The sequence below is a fragment of the Heptranchias perlo genome, chromosome 22 (genome assembly GCF_035084215.1).
Source record: "Heptranchias perlo isolate sHepPer1 chromosome 22, sHepPer1.hap1, whole genome shotgun sequence".
NCBI classification, from domain to species: Eukaryota; Metazoa; Chordata; class Chondrichthyes; order Hexanchiformes; family Hexanchidae; genus Heptranchias; species Heptranchias perlo.
This window is the reverse complement of record NC_090346.1, coordinates 5,323,650-5,340,777: the sequence shown is the minus strand read 5'-3', so window position 1 is coordinate 5,340,777 and position 17,128 is coordinate 5,323,650. Positions and strand designations below refer to the sequence as shown.

General features: G+C 43.1%; 1 protein-coding gene across 1 annotated transcript; it reads left to right on the top strand.

Annotated features, from left to right (window-relative positions):
• Positions 1–371: 371 nt before the first annotated feature.
• Positions 372–16,924, top strand: LOC137340894 (uncharacterized). Its single transcript, XM_068003696.1, has 12 exons — positions 372–466; positions 3,489–3,666; positions 3,765–3,977; positions 4,882–5,052; positions 5,234–5,371; positions 6,309–6,358; positions 7,439–7,559; positions 8,443–8,528; positions 9,348–9,477; positions 11,463–11,653; positions 16,433–16,520; positions 16,886–16,924. Exons 1-12 carry the CDS (start codon positions 372–374, stop codon positions 16,922–16,924), a joined length of 1,500 nt encoding a protein of 499 aa, XP_067859797.1.
• The last annotated feature ends 204 nt before the right edge of the window (positions 16,925–17,128 follow it).

Below are 17,128 nucleotides of genomic sequence, written 5' to 3'. Positions count from 1 at the left end.
CAGCTTTTCTTTCTCCCTCTTTTTTTCACCTCCCTCTGTTGCTTAACAGTGTGTATATGCGTTTGTGTACGTGCGTGTGCATTGGTGTGCGTGCTTGTGTTTCTCTTTTGCTTGCTCTTGCACCTCAATTCAACGGGGTCTTCTGCCAAACTGGTTATTTCTCCACCCCTCCCCATAACCCCAGACAAGGTATCTCTCCTTCTGTTTGCCTTCAGTTGGAGTGTCTCTCCAAACCTCTTCCCCTCCATTTCCATCCGAACCACATCTGTCTCTTTCTTCCCTCCGTCTCTGTTTCCAATAGGCTGCAGTAGTGCTGAAATTAAGTTTGGAGTTTGTTCTGCCTTTCTTTCCTTTTCTTTCTCACTACCTTCATGGAGCGACCCTTCAGCTTAGCAGTAGCACTGAGTGATGACTGGAGCTTCGGCTCTGAATTCCAGGTTGACATCCAGCGGGTTACTCGTGTCCAGTAGGTGTGGATGCCTCCCCCCACCCCTCATTATATGGATTGCAGGAGTCCAAAAACCCTCCAGCCATATAGGACTAACCACCCTATCAGCTGGTATAAAGATGGTCACAGCCATGGAAAGCAGGTTCACGTTGTAGCCTGTCAAACTATTAATCAGCCTGCAAATCCTTCCACTACTTCACACTATTCTCTAAGGGAAGATATGAAAAAAACAACCACCTTCATTTTGGGGTAGATTTTCTGAGGTACCTGGTTTGGTTCGAGTGCAAATGGGAACATTACATGTGTACACCTGTCATTTTCTGATCCATACCTTGGCATGGGTGAGGATATGGAAAATCTCCCCGTAAAAGCGTGAATTACAAACGTTGAGGCTGAAAATCCATGCAACCTGCTCCTGCCTGTTAAACCGGGATTGCGTCCACTGGTGCCATTCAGCACTGACACCACCGGAGTTTGTGGGGTCTGTGGGAGAGCACATGGGACAGGCTGGCGCAAACACTGCTTTATGCATCTCTGGCACCATGCGTTCGTAAATCTCAGCCTCCACCCCTCGTGTGAGGGGGAAGGGTGAGCTGTCCAGGTATTCACCGACCCTGGGCACATTCCCCTTGGCCTCCTTGGTATGGGAGCCAATCAGTCCTGAGATTTTTAAAGAAATATTAATACTCTTCATGGGTCCAGGCCACTTGCCACTTGCCTGGTCTGGACCTCAGCAGCGGGAGCCACATCTACCTTTGTGGACAGCACTACAGCTCACCTCATTCAGCATACCAGCCTGCATTGATACACTGGAGCCCAGTCCACTTGTGACCTTTATAACATTGGAGCCCTCTCCGATGTGTAAGCAACAAATTTAAAATTATTCACAGGACTTCAGAAACATGCCCTATAGAAAAGTTACAATTTTAGATTCAAAATGGTGCATGCTCAGCCTTATCAATCAACAATCACAGTTGATAGAGAAGTTCTAAGGTTAACCATGCACCATTTTGAAATGGCCGAAAATGTCCAGAAACATAAGACATAATTTATTGATCTTTTTCTGCTAATGGTTGAGCTGATGTGCATTTTCAATTTCTGTAATATGGGTTCAAACTTGCAATCTCCCTTCCTTTTCACTGTTAATTCTGCTCAGTATTCTCCGTCTGAGACGAGTACTTCAATCACTGAAGAGGCTGACTGGGGCTGTGGGTTATGTCTGACACTGGTTCTGTAGACCTGGGCTGTGGGTTATATCTCAAACTGGTTGCTCCCATTCAAATGCTTGTTCTAGTCATCTAGGATGGATTGATGGGTTATTTTATGTTTTTCTTTCTTTAACCTGTTTCTGTTCTACTTTGTGGTTACTGTTCCTCATGTGAAACCTATCAATAAAAAGATATAATTTGTATTTCACACATGTATACAAGTATTAAAATATGTTGTGTATATAATAAATAATCAGTATGTTTAAGTGTATTATGTATACTTCTTATACTATATATATTTTAGTTGCAATTTGCTCCTGCTTTCTCATATCATTTAAACAATAAATGCTAAGTTTCCAGCAGTACCCTGTTAGTGAATTAACATATAAGCTGCCCAAGCTTCCAGCTTGTCTTGCCTGTTGCTTTTGCCAGGCTTAAGCTGGAAGCTGGCTCGTGAACCCTCTCATTTTGATGGCAACTCCTCGCAGCTCGAAGCCAGGTGTTGAGACTGAGCCGTGCACCACATCTGATGCATAGTGATAGCAATTAAGTCATTACCAATATTTACAAACAAGTATATATTTTTTAAAAAGTTATTTTGACTGCTCTTGGTTATATGAATGCATAAGCTAACATTGATTTTCTTTTTCTGTTTCTCGTGTTACATCAGCCAAATAAATTTGTACATGATTGCAAACATTGTGTGTGCTTTCCTGCATTAGTGAGGCCTGGATATGTAGTCGTTTCTGGGAATTGTAATGTTTTACAATAGAGACTGACTCCTGTGCATATTGTTTGTTTACACTGGGGCTGTAGCATCAGCCCATCAAACCTGGGGAGTCAGCTATCCAGCTGGATATCATCAAGTGTGGGGCAGGGGGTAGGGTGTACTTGAAGTCCAGGATGTTCAGAGACACATCAGGATGCATCGTGCTGTTTGTGGAAGAGGGGGGATGCTTATTGGATTATGGGTAAGTTGGTGGACTTTTTATATGCCTGGAATATTATTAGATGGAATTTTGTGGTAGAATATGATTGAATTGATTTTTTAGTAGAATTTGATTGGATAGAACCATTTTTGATAGAATTTGATTGGGTAGAATTTCCTTTGGTAGAAATGATTGGTAGAATTTGTAGATTCAATGCAATTGTGTAGATTTTTTTGGTAGAATTTAGATAGATTTTCTTTTGGCAGACTGTGATTGGTAGAATTTATTTTGGTAGAATTTGATTGGTAGACTTTATTTTGGTAGAATGTGATTGGGTTGAATCTTTTGGTTGATATGTAATTGGGGAGAAAAATGAAATTTAGGAGAGATTTTGTCAAATCTGATTGGTGAATAACGACTGTAGAAAATAACCAAAATGCAGAGCCTTAAACACTTAACCAGTGAGGATTAAGAAAAATAACAGACGCACTGAAAGATGATGACTTAGATGACAGACTCGATCTACATAACAGGCTCTAGAAACTTAACCATAGAGATATAGCTCCTCTACCTAAGGCAGCTTCTTCATCCAACACTAGTTACTGACTCCTTTCTATGCATTTAGAAGAAATTACATTTAAAATATTTTTTGACTTGAAGACTTTAAACATTCTGCAGGACGTAGTGCACAATTTTAAAGTCACAGGACTCACAAAAATTCTCACATTACGTTTTTGGACCAATAACATTGAATTCTGTGTCAGTACTTACACCCTTTCAATGTGATACTCTGCAAAAATCTCTTAAGACCTTCTTATTGGTAATAAATCTTACTGTAGCTATAGGGTGCAGAGCCCTGTGGTTCTGAAAGATATATTAATCTGTGACTGACATCTTTTACAGTCTGCCAAACTCCCTGGTTTGCTTCATTACCGATACTAATCTACTTCAGTCCTTGACTGCACAGCAAGTCTTTGTTGTAATCGGAAAGATAAACCAAGTCTGTGGGCTGAACGTGCCACTTAACACAACAGCCATTGGAACGTTACCTGCAGAAGGTCCAACAGATGAACAACTGAAGGTAAGTAGGAAAGATTCGCTGCAAAAAATTGTGACTTTACTTGAAACGTATGCTCAGAAAGACACCCAGTATTAAGGCTAGTTTTGTTTCTTTTTCAGCTGTCGATAGCTTTAGTGAGCAAAATTGACAACTTTTCAGTCAGCACTTTGAATTCTTTGGGACAAACAGCTGTTGGACTATCAGTGTCACAGGTCGGAGATATTGATGGGAACACTCTGGAGCAAGCCCTGCCAAGCCTGGGTAATGTCAGAGGCTGGAACACTGGCCAGGCCAATGCAATTGTAACCAAGTTACTCAGAAATGGCTTCCAGGTAAGAGCTGAATAAATCAGAAATTAATTTAATTATATTGATAAATGGCTGAATGAAATTAATGAACAATTTATAATCTCTAAAGACAATAGCATCTGATGTGTGTTAGTTTACTAGTTTAGTGTCTATATTTGAGATAATAGCTTTCCCAGGTGCAGTATACAGCTGGAAGACCATTACCAATCATAGAATCACACAACACAGAAGGAAGTTATCCGGCCCATCGTGCCTGTGTCTGCTATTTGAAAGAGCTATCCAATTAGTCCCATTCTCCTGCTCTTTCCCCAAAGCTCTGCACATTTTTCCCCTTCAAGTATTTATCGAATTCCCTTTTGAAAATTACGACTGAATCTGCTTCTACCACCCTTTCAGGCAGTGCATTCCACATCATAACTCTCCTCTTGTTCAATTATCTGAAATGATGATTCACTGGCACGTAAAGAACGCTGCCTTAGTAAACCAAATTGGGGCCCCTGGAGTGGATATCTGGCTGACACCAGATTTCATCTTAATCCAAAACTCACCTCTTTGACAAGTCCAATTGAATTAGCAAATTTTAAATATTATGTTTGAAACAGGTGTCCAGTGTTACCCAGGATGTCCTTTATGCTGTGTTCATCATTACCTACTTACATGAGTTCTAATGATCTTCAGCACCATGCAATAGTCCTTATGGATCCAGGTTCTTGTGTAGGGAGGGAGCAATTGAACTTTAAGCCAAGTGTGGAGAGGTGAAGCGACTGCAGAATATTTTATGTTATTTCTCATTACCTTCTCTCTGCTCAATTGTGTAAGGAGCCAGACAACTTTTTAATCACACTGTCATGCTACAAAAAGCGGAAAACTGACTTAATCCAGTGACACCTACTCACAGCTTTTGATTCATCTTCTGCTTTTAAACTAGGTCAGTAGCACAAAGAATCTGCTGGGCCTGGGAAGCTTGGTGTCTGGTATTCCAAGCGGTGTGTTCCAAGGCATTGATCCTGCACTGTTCATCCGTATCATCTCCAACCCGACATTTGTTGAGAATATTGGAGCAGCACCACAACCTATACGAGTGATCTGTGTTCTGCAGGTGAGTGGCATGGGATGTATATATCAATGGTATCAGAAATTAATCTACAATCTAACTTGTTTCCTACTGCTGCCGATATTTCTATAATAGTCTTGTCTGACGACTGTTATCATCTCCATGTACTGCTTGCAGAGTGTTGTATGTTCTGATTTCAGTCATATTCTGTTTCATTCTAACTCAGGTGTTGCGGAATGTAAATGACCCTGTAACAACAGTAAAGAACATTCCATCTGTTCTAGCCAAAGAGGTCCCACCTGTGCTGTTAAATTCAAACCTAAACCTCAATGACGTCAACAACAAACAGTGGGTTCCCAGTCAGGTAAATGATTCTATTGTTTGTAACTCAAAGCTAATGCCTGGAAAGACTGTGGGGTCGATTTTAACCCCCCTCGCCCAGCGAGAATGGTGCGTGGGAGGGGTTAAGATCAGGCCGAGTCCACTTACCGGCCTGAGGCCCCATCGTTCATGCCTGGTGACATCTTATCTTTAGTGATTTTGAAGTCAGCCGAGGAGCCCGCTGCAGGCAAGCAAAAGCCTAATTTAAATTTAAAAGTCGCAGTCTGATGACGTCATTGGCAGCGTGACGGCATTTTAACTTCTGGATTCAGGAGCCCCGCATGAGGTAAACCCCAAAAATCGAACCATGGCAGGTGACCCAACTGGCTAGAAGATGCCATGGTAGGTTTAAAAAAAAATTACTTTTCTGTGAAATCCTTATTGGCCAGGGAGGAGCAGCAGTGCTCCTCCCAGGCCCCGCAAGGAGTCCTTGGGCCTCCCCAGCCCTCTTGGTGATGACATCAGCTGCCAAAGTCCTTGCCCAGCACTAACTTTATGCCAAGGACCATTCCCTTGGGTCCCCAGCATCCTAAGGCTCCCAACTCGACTCTTGTTCCCGCCTGCCTGCCCTGACGTCAGGTCTGCCGGTTTCGGGAGGGAGACTGTCCTGGATTACTTAAATGAGGCCCGGGAGCTAAAGTAGCCCGAGCCTCACGGTGTGATCCCCATTGGGGTTTCCTTCCTGTCCGGACCCTGCCTGTCCTGAACGTGCCACCCTCTCCCCCTCCCGACCTGTTAAAATTGACCCCAATGATTCAGCTGCAATTGGCAAATGTGCATTAATTCAAAGATTTACATCACATTTTAAAAACAGACCTGATCAAGCATGCTGCCCCAGAAACCAGTGAGATTGTGTTAGTATAAAAGCAGTCTGTAACTCCATTGCGTATATTAATGATTTAAATGCTTTTGTCCCACAGTCTGCTGTGTTCTTTGAAAATGTGGTCAGAAAGAACAACAATTTTAAGAAGTAAGCAATAATCTTTTACAACCTATCTGGTTCTCTGCCTATTATCTTCCATACGTCTATATCATCATTTATGTAGTTTAGTTTGCGCTGTAATATACAATCTGTAGAACAGAAATATTTTTTTCCAAGGAACTGAGTTCTAGTTTGTTCAAATGAGTAATTCAACCTGTATTGTTATAAGCTGGATAGCCTGGTGGTGAAGAATAAAATACGAGAGCCTGGTCTTCAGTTGCTTCCAAGCCTTTATTCACAGAGCTCCACATTACACACACCACACCCTAGATAAGCTCTCTTATAAATGGATACAAGAGAGCCCCAATTGATACACACGACCTGAAAAAAATTAACACTAATTGATATAAATCACATGTACACAATGTCGATATCACCATCTGTGTAATTTAGTTTAGTTTGGGCCTTGATATAGCAGCTGTAGAGCAGAACCATTTTTTCCCAAGGAACTGAGTTACAGTTTGTTTAAATCAGCTATTAAACCTGTTGTGAATGGAATGCTCTCACTAGTTTCACAAAACATTGTTTACCAGCTGAATATTTTGTCCAATTCAGCGACAATGACTATTTCTGGGTCCCACCATTGGGAGCTCCAATTGATTAATGTATCTCCAAAAATCATTAGAAACCAAAAGTTCCTGTTCATACCAGCTCTAAACTATAAAATTAAGATTTCAGGCACACAATGAGCCACATTTAGCCCACATTAGGCTGCAGCAGAACTTGCAGCTGAAATGATGAAGTAGAGTTGGACGATTTGGCCCACGTCAGAGTTTCTGATTGAAAACTTCCCTAAAGTAGGATAATGTAAGTGTGAAAGTCCGCATCCCATGGCTCAGACCCTCATGGTTGTTAAATTAGGCCCAGTATATCCCAGTGATAAAACAGGTAAAATGTAATAAAGTCCAGGTATAATCACTTAGTGGCTGTTATAAAAATTTAGTAAAGTCTAGATACCATCATTCAATGGGTGATTGTGATACAAATATAAATGGTGTAGAGATTGTGAAAACAGGTTTGAAAGTGAGGTGTTTAGAAATGAATTAATGATGCCGTTATTTGTTTCAGATTCTCACCCTCTGTCCTACAAGGCTTCAGTTGTGGTGCAGTGAAGACCCTGAATTTTACTACATTTATTCAGCTTGTTCAAGCAATGAAGGGTAAAGGGGCCATGCTTGATGAAAGTCAGGTGAGATCATTCACAAAAATCCACTGGAGGAAGGTTTGATTGTAATCCGATTCATTGTCTATTACTGCAGGTGGATTGGGTTGAATGTAAAAGTAAAATTAATTTTAATGGATGGAAAATCCTAGGGGACTCGTTCACCTCTGTGTTTAAATTCACGATATGAGCTCTGAGCCGCAAAGGTCAATGCTGGCAGCAAATTTTGTTAAATCCACCCTACAATGTCAATACAAGGGTAGTACGTGACAAACTGGCACAGTTGACTTCGAACATGTGACTGAGTTGCAGCACCTTACAGCATGGGCATTTGACATTGTAAGATCCCAATTCAACTATCTAACTGCAAGATTGACTTGAGTTAAAGAAAATGTGATAGCTTCCCGACTTGATATTCAAGTAAACTCTGGCCAATTTTCAAAGAAATCAACTATGAGTGAAAGTCTGAAATGTAGCTGAGTTGAGTCACAAGGGGATTGCATGAGTTAATACTCAACACGTGGAGGTGAAATGTTGGTTTTTGCAATGTGGCAAATTCTTCTATTTTCTGCTGCTCACCAGCCTCAAGGAAAGCCACCACATAACCAAGTACGTGCAACAAAAGACAACATGGTGTACTAAGGAACACCGCCAAGAAAACACATTTTGTTTCTATCTGAGCATTTTAGAATTGATTAATATCACAATTCATATCCAGTATTACTAAAGCATCCACATGTTCAAAGCTGGACTGAAAGTAGCTCATTTGTAATGTTTGGGACCAAAACACATCGGATATAATGTGACCCTTGTAACTTTTTAAGGTCTGTCAAAAATTGTCCTGTTTTGTAGGTCTTGTTGGCTTCTTGTTTTTCTGTCCTCAATATGAATTTGTTGCCTCTCTTTTCAGTTGAGCTGTATGTCTGCAAGACTAACTTCTAATGGAATTCCATCAGCTATAGACACCTTCCCTGTGGATGTTCTGCTGTTTTTCAAGTATGTCATATTTCCTCTGAATTTTCCTCAGAATTGTTTTGTTGAATGGAGTATTGATAATGTTCACCAAAATCTGTAGAGACCTGTCAGTGCTTTGACTTGTGACTTCCTTAGTGATGTAACTGGAGCACATTGAGCAAAAGTGTTATTGTTTTCGCATGATTGTGACCTATTGGAAAATGTTAAGACTTGAGCTCAATAGACTGTTCATGTAATAATTTAGACCATTTCCCAAAAGCATATGATTTCCTCCCATGTCCTGGTAGTTTAGAAAATCGTTCACTTTCGCTGAAACCATGAATGAAATAGAGAAATGAAGTAAGAGTGAAAAGGGATAAGAAAGAAATTCTTGGAGAATATGCACATCCCCAGCAGCAGGGCAGGCAATTAATGGGGAGATTAATGAGTTCTACTAACACCCGGCAGCCAGGAGCAGATCACTTACACCGTCTATTTTACCACTGTTTGTGTATGATGTTTGGTAATAAAGGTATATGCCTCTGGGACACCTATTGGAAAAAATACCTTATAGAATGAGTCAGGAGGAAAACAAAAGAAAAACATAGAATGTTGGTTAGTTTGAGTTTGACTCAACCAGCAAGCTTTTTCAATTTTAATATTTAGTTCTTTCCATGTGGATATAAAACATAAATTAATGTTAAAAAATGAGATGATGTGAAGGCAGTGGCAGGGATTGTGACTATTGTCCTCAGCGTCTTCAGGGAGAAGAGGAGAGAAAAGAGGGACTTCAGAAGTTACCAATAAATCTATTGATCATCCTTAATGTAATCTGAACGTATCTCTTGTTTCACTTTTAAGCTCTGCAGATTTCAGAACATCTTCCAACTGCCAAACATTCTTCAAATTAGTTGGACAATCAAACATTCATATCTTCCGAAAAGGATCAGCAAGAAGACAAAATTTATTGAATGATGCCAGAACTTGTTTGGTAAGAATAATGTGCTCAGCAGGTACAAGCTAGGGATTGATGAAACCAGCATCCTGAGCAGCACTGATGATGGTGAAAAGGAGCTTCACTCCTCTAGCCAATCAGACATTGACACAAATGAAGGCTTACCAGGAATGTCTCATCATTCCACCTTCATATGAGAATGACAAGTGAGGAGGGAGCTTCAAGAGCCAGTACTCCAATACAAACCTAAGTGATATGCATGGTCAGAATAAATTGCTGATAATTCAGTTCTCGGGTATCAGCTCCGTTTGTTGGGTGATCTTTCTTCACTCTATTTACCATAGCTACGTCCTTTCAAAAATGGTCAGTCATCACTATGAATTTTGATCATTGGTGCATTGGTTAGAATATAAGAATTTGAGAATATCGGAATGAGTAAAGGTTGTTATGTCATTATATCAGTGAAATAAAATGTCTTAATTGGCCACAAATGCATTAGGCTGTGCTTACAATGTGAGCATTAATATCATGATATTGAGCATTGTCTAAGTTCTAAGCTTTCAAATATTCTGATAGACTGCAGGAAATAGTCCTTTGCTTTGAGATTCCCAGATTGTAATAAAGCATTTATGAAGCACACTTCATTGGCCCCAATATTTAGAGGGGGCGGGGGCACCTGATTGCAGGTGGAAAACCGGAAATGTCAGCGATGCAGAGGTCCAGGTGAATTTATTTGCAGGACCTCAAACATTTTTTTAACACCGTTTCCCACCCGGTAGCTGGCCAGATTGACAGTCTGACAGTAGATGGCCGCAGCCGAGGACTGTTGGTGATGGTCCCTGGGAAACATCACAGGTTGGTGGGGAGGGGAGGATGGTCGGATCTGCAATCGGGAGGGCTGGTGGACCAGGAAACATTGCGGGTTGGTGGCTGGGGGAGAAGTTGGGTCGGTAGTCGGGAGGGAGGGCGGACTGAGAAACACTGCGTGTTTGGAGTGGGGTGGGGGAATCCGATTGCTGCAGAATATTTTCTTCAGCGTTCTTGAGCTGATTTTCAAACCTGCTGGATCCTTGGTTTCTCAAGCCCTGGTAACCCAGCTGACCAGCGTCAAATTCAACTGGCTGGCAAAATCTCAGGAATGTAGCCTCATTAACATATTATAATTATGGACCCGACTTTCCTGAGCGGGTTACTCGAGCGACACTATACCCGCCGTGGTTAAAACGGAAGCGGACGCATTCGCGGAGGGTTGAGTTCGGGTTTCACGATTTTTCATTTTTAACCCCCCTCCCCCCGACCCACTCCTGTCTGTCATTGGGAGGTGGGGGGTTTAAAACTACCCCCATTGGCTTTGCTTAGCAGACTACGTATGTTGCATCTTATTTCATCTTAAAGCTGCCAGGCACAAAACTATTAATTCACGTTGGGTCAGCTTGGTTCAGTGGTAACACACTTACCCGTGTGTCAGAAAGTTGTGGGTTGAAGTCCCAATTTAGGACATGAACACATAGTAAATACTGATACTTAGTCCTGCATTGTGGGAGGTGCTGTCGTTCACGTGCAAAGTTAACCTGAGGCCCTCTCTGCCTGTTTGTGTGACCTGAATCTGCAAATTTGCTCCCATGTTTGCCCTCAAAACAACAATGTCCACTCTTCCGAAGAATTCTTTGGGATAACATAAACACGAGATCTTTCCTCTTTTACACTTCACTTCCATTATACTTGATCAGAAAAGAGGTTTCTTTTCTTAAAACTGCCCTGATGATGTCATGAGAAAGAATGAATGCTGCACTGTTCATCAGTGGCAAATATTTTGGGATCCATGCAACCTGTGCCTAAAATCAAGCTCATGATCAGATGAAGATTTCTCAAATTTTCTCGATAATAACGATGAATAATGGCATTGGTAATTCATGCAACGTTGTCGTCTTCAAGTGGTGAAGATCAACTGAGTTTCAATTGTGTGCAAAAAACCATATTCTACTGTTGAATTAATGTTGCTCATTTTGCCAAAAATTTAGGGAATTAATGGCAGGAATCTGACGAAGGAGAGTGTTACAGTACTGGGTGGATTGGTCTGTGACCTCGAGGGATCCATTATCACTGAATCTGATATTTCCATTTTGGACGCACTAAAGAAGTGCACCTCATATAGAGAGGATCAGAAAAGGGCAATTGAAGCGCTGCTTATCAGTGGAGCCACCAAATACGGGTAAGTGTGAAATGTTCATATATTTCCATTCAGATTACACAGGGCTGCTTAATTTCATGCTTCATTGCTTCTTGTAATACTGTGAACTTTCTACGGGGAATGTGGATACTGTCTATACAACAATCCCCGTGTACACCAATCAGCCCAGTAGATGCAGGTGATAGAAATAACAACAGACTTGAGCCTAAAATCTGCCATCTTCTAGCAAGGGAAGGAGTAAGCATGCTTAGGAAGAACAGGTGACTGGAACTTTGGTTTCCATAGCTTTCTACCACTGTGGCCTTCTGTACCTCATGTCTGGGTCTGTTGTAGATTAATTTATAGAAAGTGATTGTCATAATTAGTCAACAACTCCATCATCGTTGTATCATGCGACTACCAGGACAGCAGAAGGCGAATGAGATGAACCTTGGGGCTCAATTTTGGAATCCAAGTGCAGCTGCGTTGGGGGCTGGGGGGGGGGCTCCGAAAATTGAGGAAATCCCGATCTGGTTCAGAACCCAGCTCCAACCCGCAGACTTCCAGGTTTCCCACTGGTGGGTCTGAGTGCGCACGCACCTCCCCAATACAGAAGTCTCACCGGCAATTAAAACCGGCGGGATGACAGTTAAGAGAGTTATTTAGATAGTTGAAGTACTTAATTTTGTGCACATTGAGGCAGGAGTCTGATTTTCAAACATCCTCAGTGTGTTTCCAGTGCGGTGGGAAACACTCCATGTTCTACCAGGCATGTTTCAGCCAGCAGCCAGTTGGACATTCAAATGCTTGTTTGACAGATGGAGAGAAAAGATGAGTTATTGCAGCAGGGCACTCAGTTCTCTCAGACAAACTTTTGGCTGGCGCATCTTTGTGTTTTCACTGAAAATTCTTACTTTCCACTCACTATTCTTCTGTTCACACATATTTACCAACTTTTCGAACCCCCTCAAACTGACACTATCAGGATGAGGATGGGATGTGCCATGGCTGCATTCAGCACTACATCCGAGGACGAGCAACATCACCAGCCTTGCCACCCCTCCCTGAACAAAACAGTCCTGCAACTACACACACACCCACTGTAAAGTGACCCAATGGGTGGCATTAAGTGATGAAGCTCATGAAAGGGCCCTATCACAAAAGCCGGTCAAGAATGGGCAAGACGTGGCAGTAATGGTGATAATCATAACATTTAATGTGAGTTTAACAAAAAACAAATATAAATGAAAAACATGACAGTCTGTCAGACACCCTTGTGCATACCCTTCGTGATCACAAAACCTTAGCCTTTCTCTTCCTACTACTTCTACGTGGTGCATTCCCTGTGGCTGCAGCAGAGGTAGTGGCAGATTGCTCATGTTCATGCCTTGACTGCTTGGATGCTTTCAGCCTATGCCCTCTGGGTTTTGGAGCCCGTGAGGGCCGCTCCAAAGACTGCTCCACCTGTACCTGTGCAGGTGCAGACTCGGCCACCTGGAGAGGAGGCCGCATTGCGGGTACTGGTTGAGAGGGGGGCAACGAGAGGGACATGGGAGCGCATTGAGTGATGTCCCCACTTCCATTTCCCCTTTCAGCATCATCCCTCCCCTGGGCCAGGCCCACACCCTGCTGGACAGCAGTGTGGTGGACATGTGTGATGCGTTGGAAGGCCACTTCTAACGTATCTGTCACCCTGTTTAAGGCTGCAGAATGTGGTTCACCCTGCGTCCAAACGACCATTGTTAGGGCCTGAATGGACTCATTTGTGAGCCGTGCTTGAAGCTCAACGGAGGCTAGCCTTCTCTGCATCACAGACATTCCCGCACTCAACTGCAACACTATCTGAGACAGTTACTCACGTCCCTGCGACACTATCTCAGAGATTCCCTCACCTACCTGTGCCACCATTCTACTCATGCAGGAGTTGGATTCCTCCATCCTCTGTGCTATTGTGGAGAGTGTGCGTGGCACCTGTACCAGTACCTTGCAAATGTGCCGCTGTCCCTCGATCATTCTCCTTTTAAAGGATGGTCCCTGGGGTTCAGCATCTGCGTTCCAGCTGACCAGAGCCTGGAAGGAGTGCTCCCACTGACGCGGAATCTGTACAGCTGTCCCTGCCACCAGTGTCTGCTCGTGCTCACTTGTGTGTGGTGACTCACCAGGTGACAGCCCAACTAACTGAATACTAGGACCCACCGAGGTGTGAGTATCTGCGCTGGTAGATGGCTCACTAAGATGAGATGGTGCACCCTCAGAGGCCAGCAGGTCCTCTGAGGAATCGCCCCCTGCTGTCACTGTGGTCGTTGAAGGCCCTGTAAGAGAACAGAAACCAATATTAAGCATCATCACAGATGTGTCATGTTGCGATGAGCATACTGAGGTGTTGAACATGGCAAGCATTGTTAACATTGTGTCACCAGACATTTGTGGGGTGCCAGTCTTGGCGTCCCCGACGGACAGGCGCTCGAGGGTGCGGCTGATCTCGAGCACTTCCTGCTCCGCGCCTGTGAGAACCACTATTTGTTGTGGCCCCTCCCAAGTCCTCGCCCTCTCGCGTGCATTTTGCACTCTATTCTCTTAGAAGGGGAGAAAGAACAGACGTGTGAGTGAGTGATGGTGAAGTGGCCAACCGATGAATGCATTGCTTTGGGTGAGGCTGACTGTGAAAGAGATGCATCAGAGGGTGAGTACCAGACAGAACCATCATGTTGGATGAGGATTGGGTTGAGTGGTAGTGGTGGGGTGACTAATGGGGAGGTGAGGAAGTGCAGATAAGTTGAGAATGAGCCTTAAGTGGGTGTGAGGAGTGATGAGATGGAACAGTCTTGGCAGTGCAGAATAAGTTTGGGGGGTGGGGGGGTGTTGTGAAACACAGAATGCAGGAGAATCAGTAAGTGTACTTACTTTTGCTGACCTAGTTAGGTCATTGAGCCGCTTCCTGCACTGGATCCTGGTGCGGGAGAGTTCTTTGAGGATGTAACTAGTAGAATAGATAAGGGGGAACCAGTGGATGTGGTGTATTTGGATTTTCAGAAGGCTTTCGATAAGGTACCACACAGGAGGTTGGAGAACAAAGTTAGAGCGCATGGCATTGAGGGTAATATACTGGCATGGATTGAGAACTGGTTAACAGACAGGTCTTTTTCAGGTTGGCAGACTGTGACTAGTGGGGTACCGCAGGGATCAGTGCTTGGGCCCCAGCTATTCACAATATATATCAATGATTTGGATGAGGGGACCAAATGTAATATTTCCAAGTTTGGTGATGACACAAAACTAGGTGGGATCGTGAGTTGTGAGGAGGATGCAAAGAGGCTTCAAGGGGATATAGACAGGCGAAGTGAGTGGGCAAGAACATGGCAGATGGAATATAATATGGAGAAATGTGAAGTTATCCACTTCGGTAGGAAAAACAGAAATGCAGAGTATTTTTTAAATGGTGAGAGATTGGGAAATGTTGATGTTCAAAGGGACCTGGGTGTCCTTATACATGAGTCACTGAAAGCTAACATGCAGGTGCAGCAAGCAATTAGGAAGGCAAATGGTATTTATTTCAAGAGGATTTGAGTACAGGAGTAAAAATGTCTTAGTGCAATTATATAGGGCCTTGGTGAGACCGCACCTGGAGTATTGTGTACAATTTTGGTCTCCTTACCTAAGAAAAGATATACTTGCCATGCAACGAAGGTTCACCAGTCTGATTCCTAGGATGGTGGGATTGTCGTGTGAGGAGAGATTGAGTAGACTATGGCTATACTCTCTGGAGTTTAGAAGAATGAGAGGTGATCTCATTGAAACATACAAAATTCTTACAAGGCTCGACAGGGTAGATGCAAGGAGGATGTTTCCCATGGCTGGGGAGTCTAGAACCAGGGGTCACAGTCTCAGAATAAAGGGTAGGCCATTTAGGACAAAGATGAGGAGAAATTTATTCACTCAGAGGGTGGTGAATCTTTGGAATTCTCCACCCCAGAGGGCTGTGGAGGCTCAGTCATTGAGTACATTCAAAACAGAGATCGAACCTGGCCTTCTTGGTGGCAGAGGCAGGGCACTTTCTCCCGCCCGCGGAGTAAAAAACTTCCCTCCTCCTCCTCCTCACTCCGTCCAGTAGCTTCTGCAGTGAGGCGTCGCTGCACTTTGCAGCACCCTTGCCCCTGTGCTGCTCCATTGTGATTTCTGGGCCTTTGCTCCAGTAAAAGCCTTTGGAGCAATGGCCCTTTAAATAGAGCTCCTCCAGCAGACAGCTTGTGATGCGAGAGCGCAGTCCGCCGGCTGTGCAGCTTTCCGACGGCAAACCCGGAAGCCACGCTAAGTGGCACCAATTCACATGCAATCGCATGGGAAACGGACATATTTTATTGGTTGGGTTACCCATGCGCACGTTCACTGCTCCCCCCCCCCCATCCCCGGCTGCCATCCCACCTCCATTCTAAAATCAGGGCTCTGGTGTTTCTTTGCATAGCGTTTCCTATGTTCCTAAGCACTTCACTGCCTTCTCCAGCAGCCAGTGGCCAGAGGAAGCGTAGTTATACATGTGTGAAAAGGGTGGTTCTTCATTTTGGAATCTTTCCTTCCTTCACATTCCAATTAGGAAAATCCCTGTATATTTCCATGGGAATGATTTTGAAAGTGATTTGTGGGTTTTGGATTTGGAAATTTTAAAATTGCTCAGTGTAATTCAGATAAGATTGAGGATTAATATTTAGAGGATTTTCATTACAGATTATTTTCCGTTGGAACACGGGTACATATGGGTTGGAGCACTAAACTGTCACTTATAGCAATGTATTTGTTAACTCAGAGTTTGTTTTTTGTCTGTAGTGCTCCTTCATCGTGGTCGTCATCGACAGTGCATGATCTCGGAAACCTTCCTTTGACTTTGAACGACACATGGAGTCAAGTAAACAGGGTATGCTTTCCTCGGTTGAAAATCAATTCAGATAGCTAAATTTGTGAGACAATAATCCTGTTAAATCCCTTAGCTAGACTATAATAGACTCTTCAGTTAAAGCTTTTTGTTGAGAAACACTAAGTGATTCAAATCCCACGTGATCAATTTATATCTTCATTTTTATTTGATCAAAAGACTGGCACCCATGTAAAAAGGAGTTCCAGTTTGAAATCACATTGACATACATGGTGACTTTATTAATGTGGATGATGATACTGGAGAGTTTGTCACTGATGTGCATGTGGTAGTTTTGTTGACTGAACCTTGATATCTGGAGACTCAGAATTGGATCTGAAAATGTGTTGCTTTCTAACTCGTTGTAGTTTTCATTAGCATCTGGTGAGGTCCATTCAGAACTCTAAAGCAGAGCTGCTTTTACCTGTGCTTGTGTTCTTTTTCCAACATGCTTATTACTGAAGGCTCAATTTGAATTTGGGATTTTGAAGAGTGGGATTTGTACATTACATGGCAAACTTCCCTTAGTCATGCAGCCACCATACTTTTCAGTATAGCACTGATGTTGTCTGGTAAAAGTTTTCATCAGTGAAGAATGTTTTCTTGCAAAT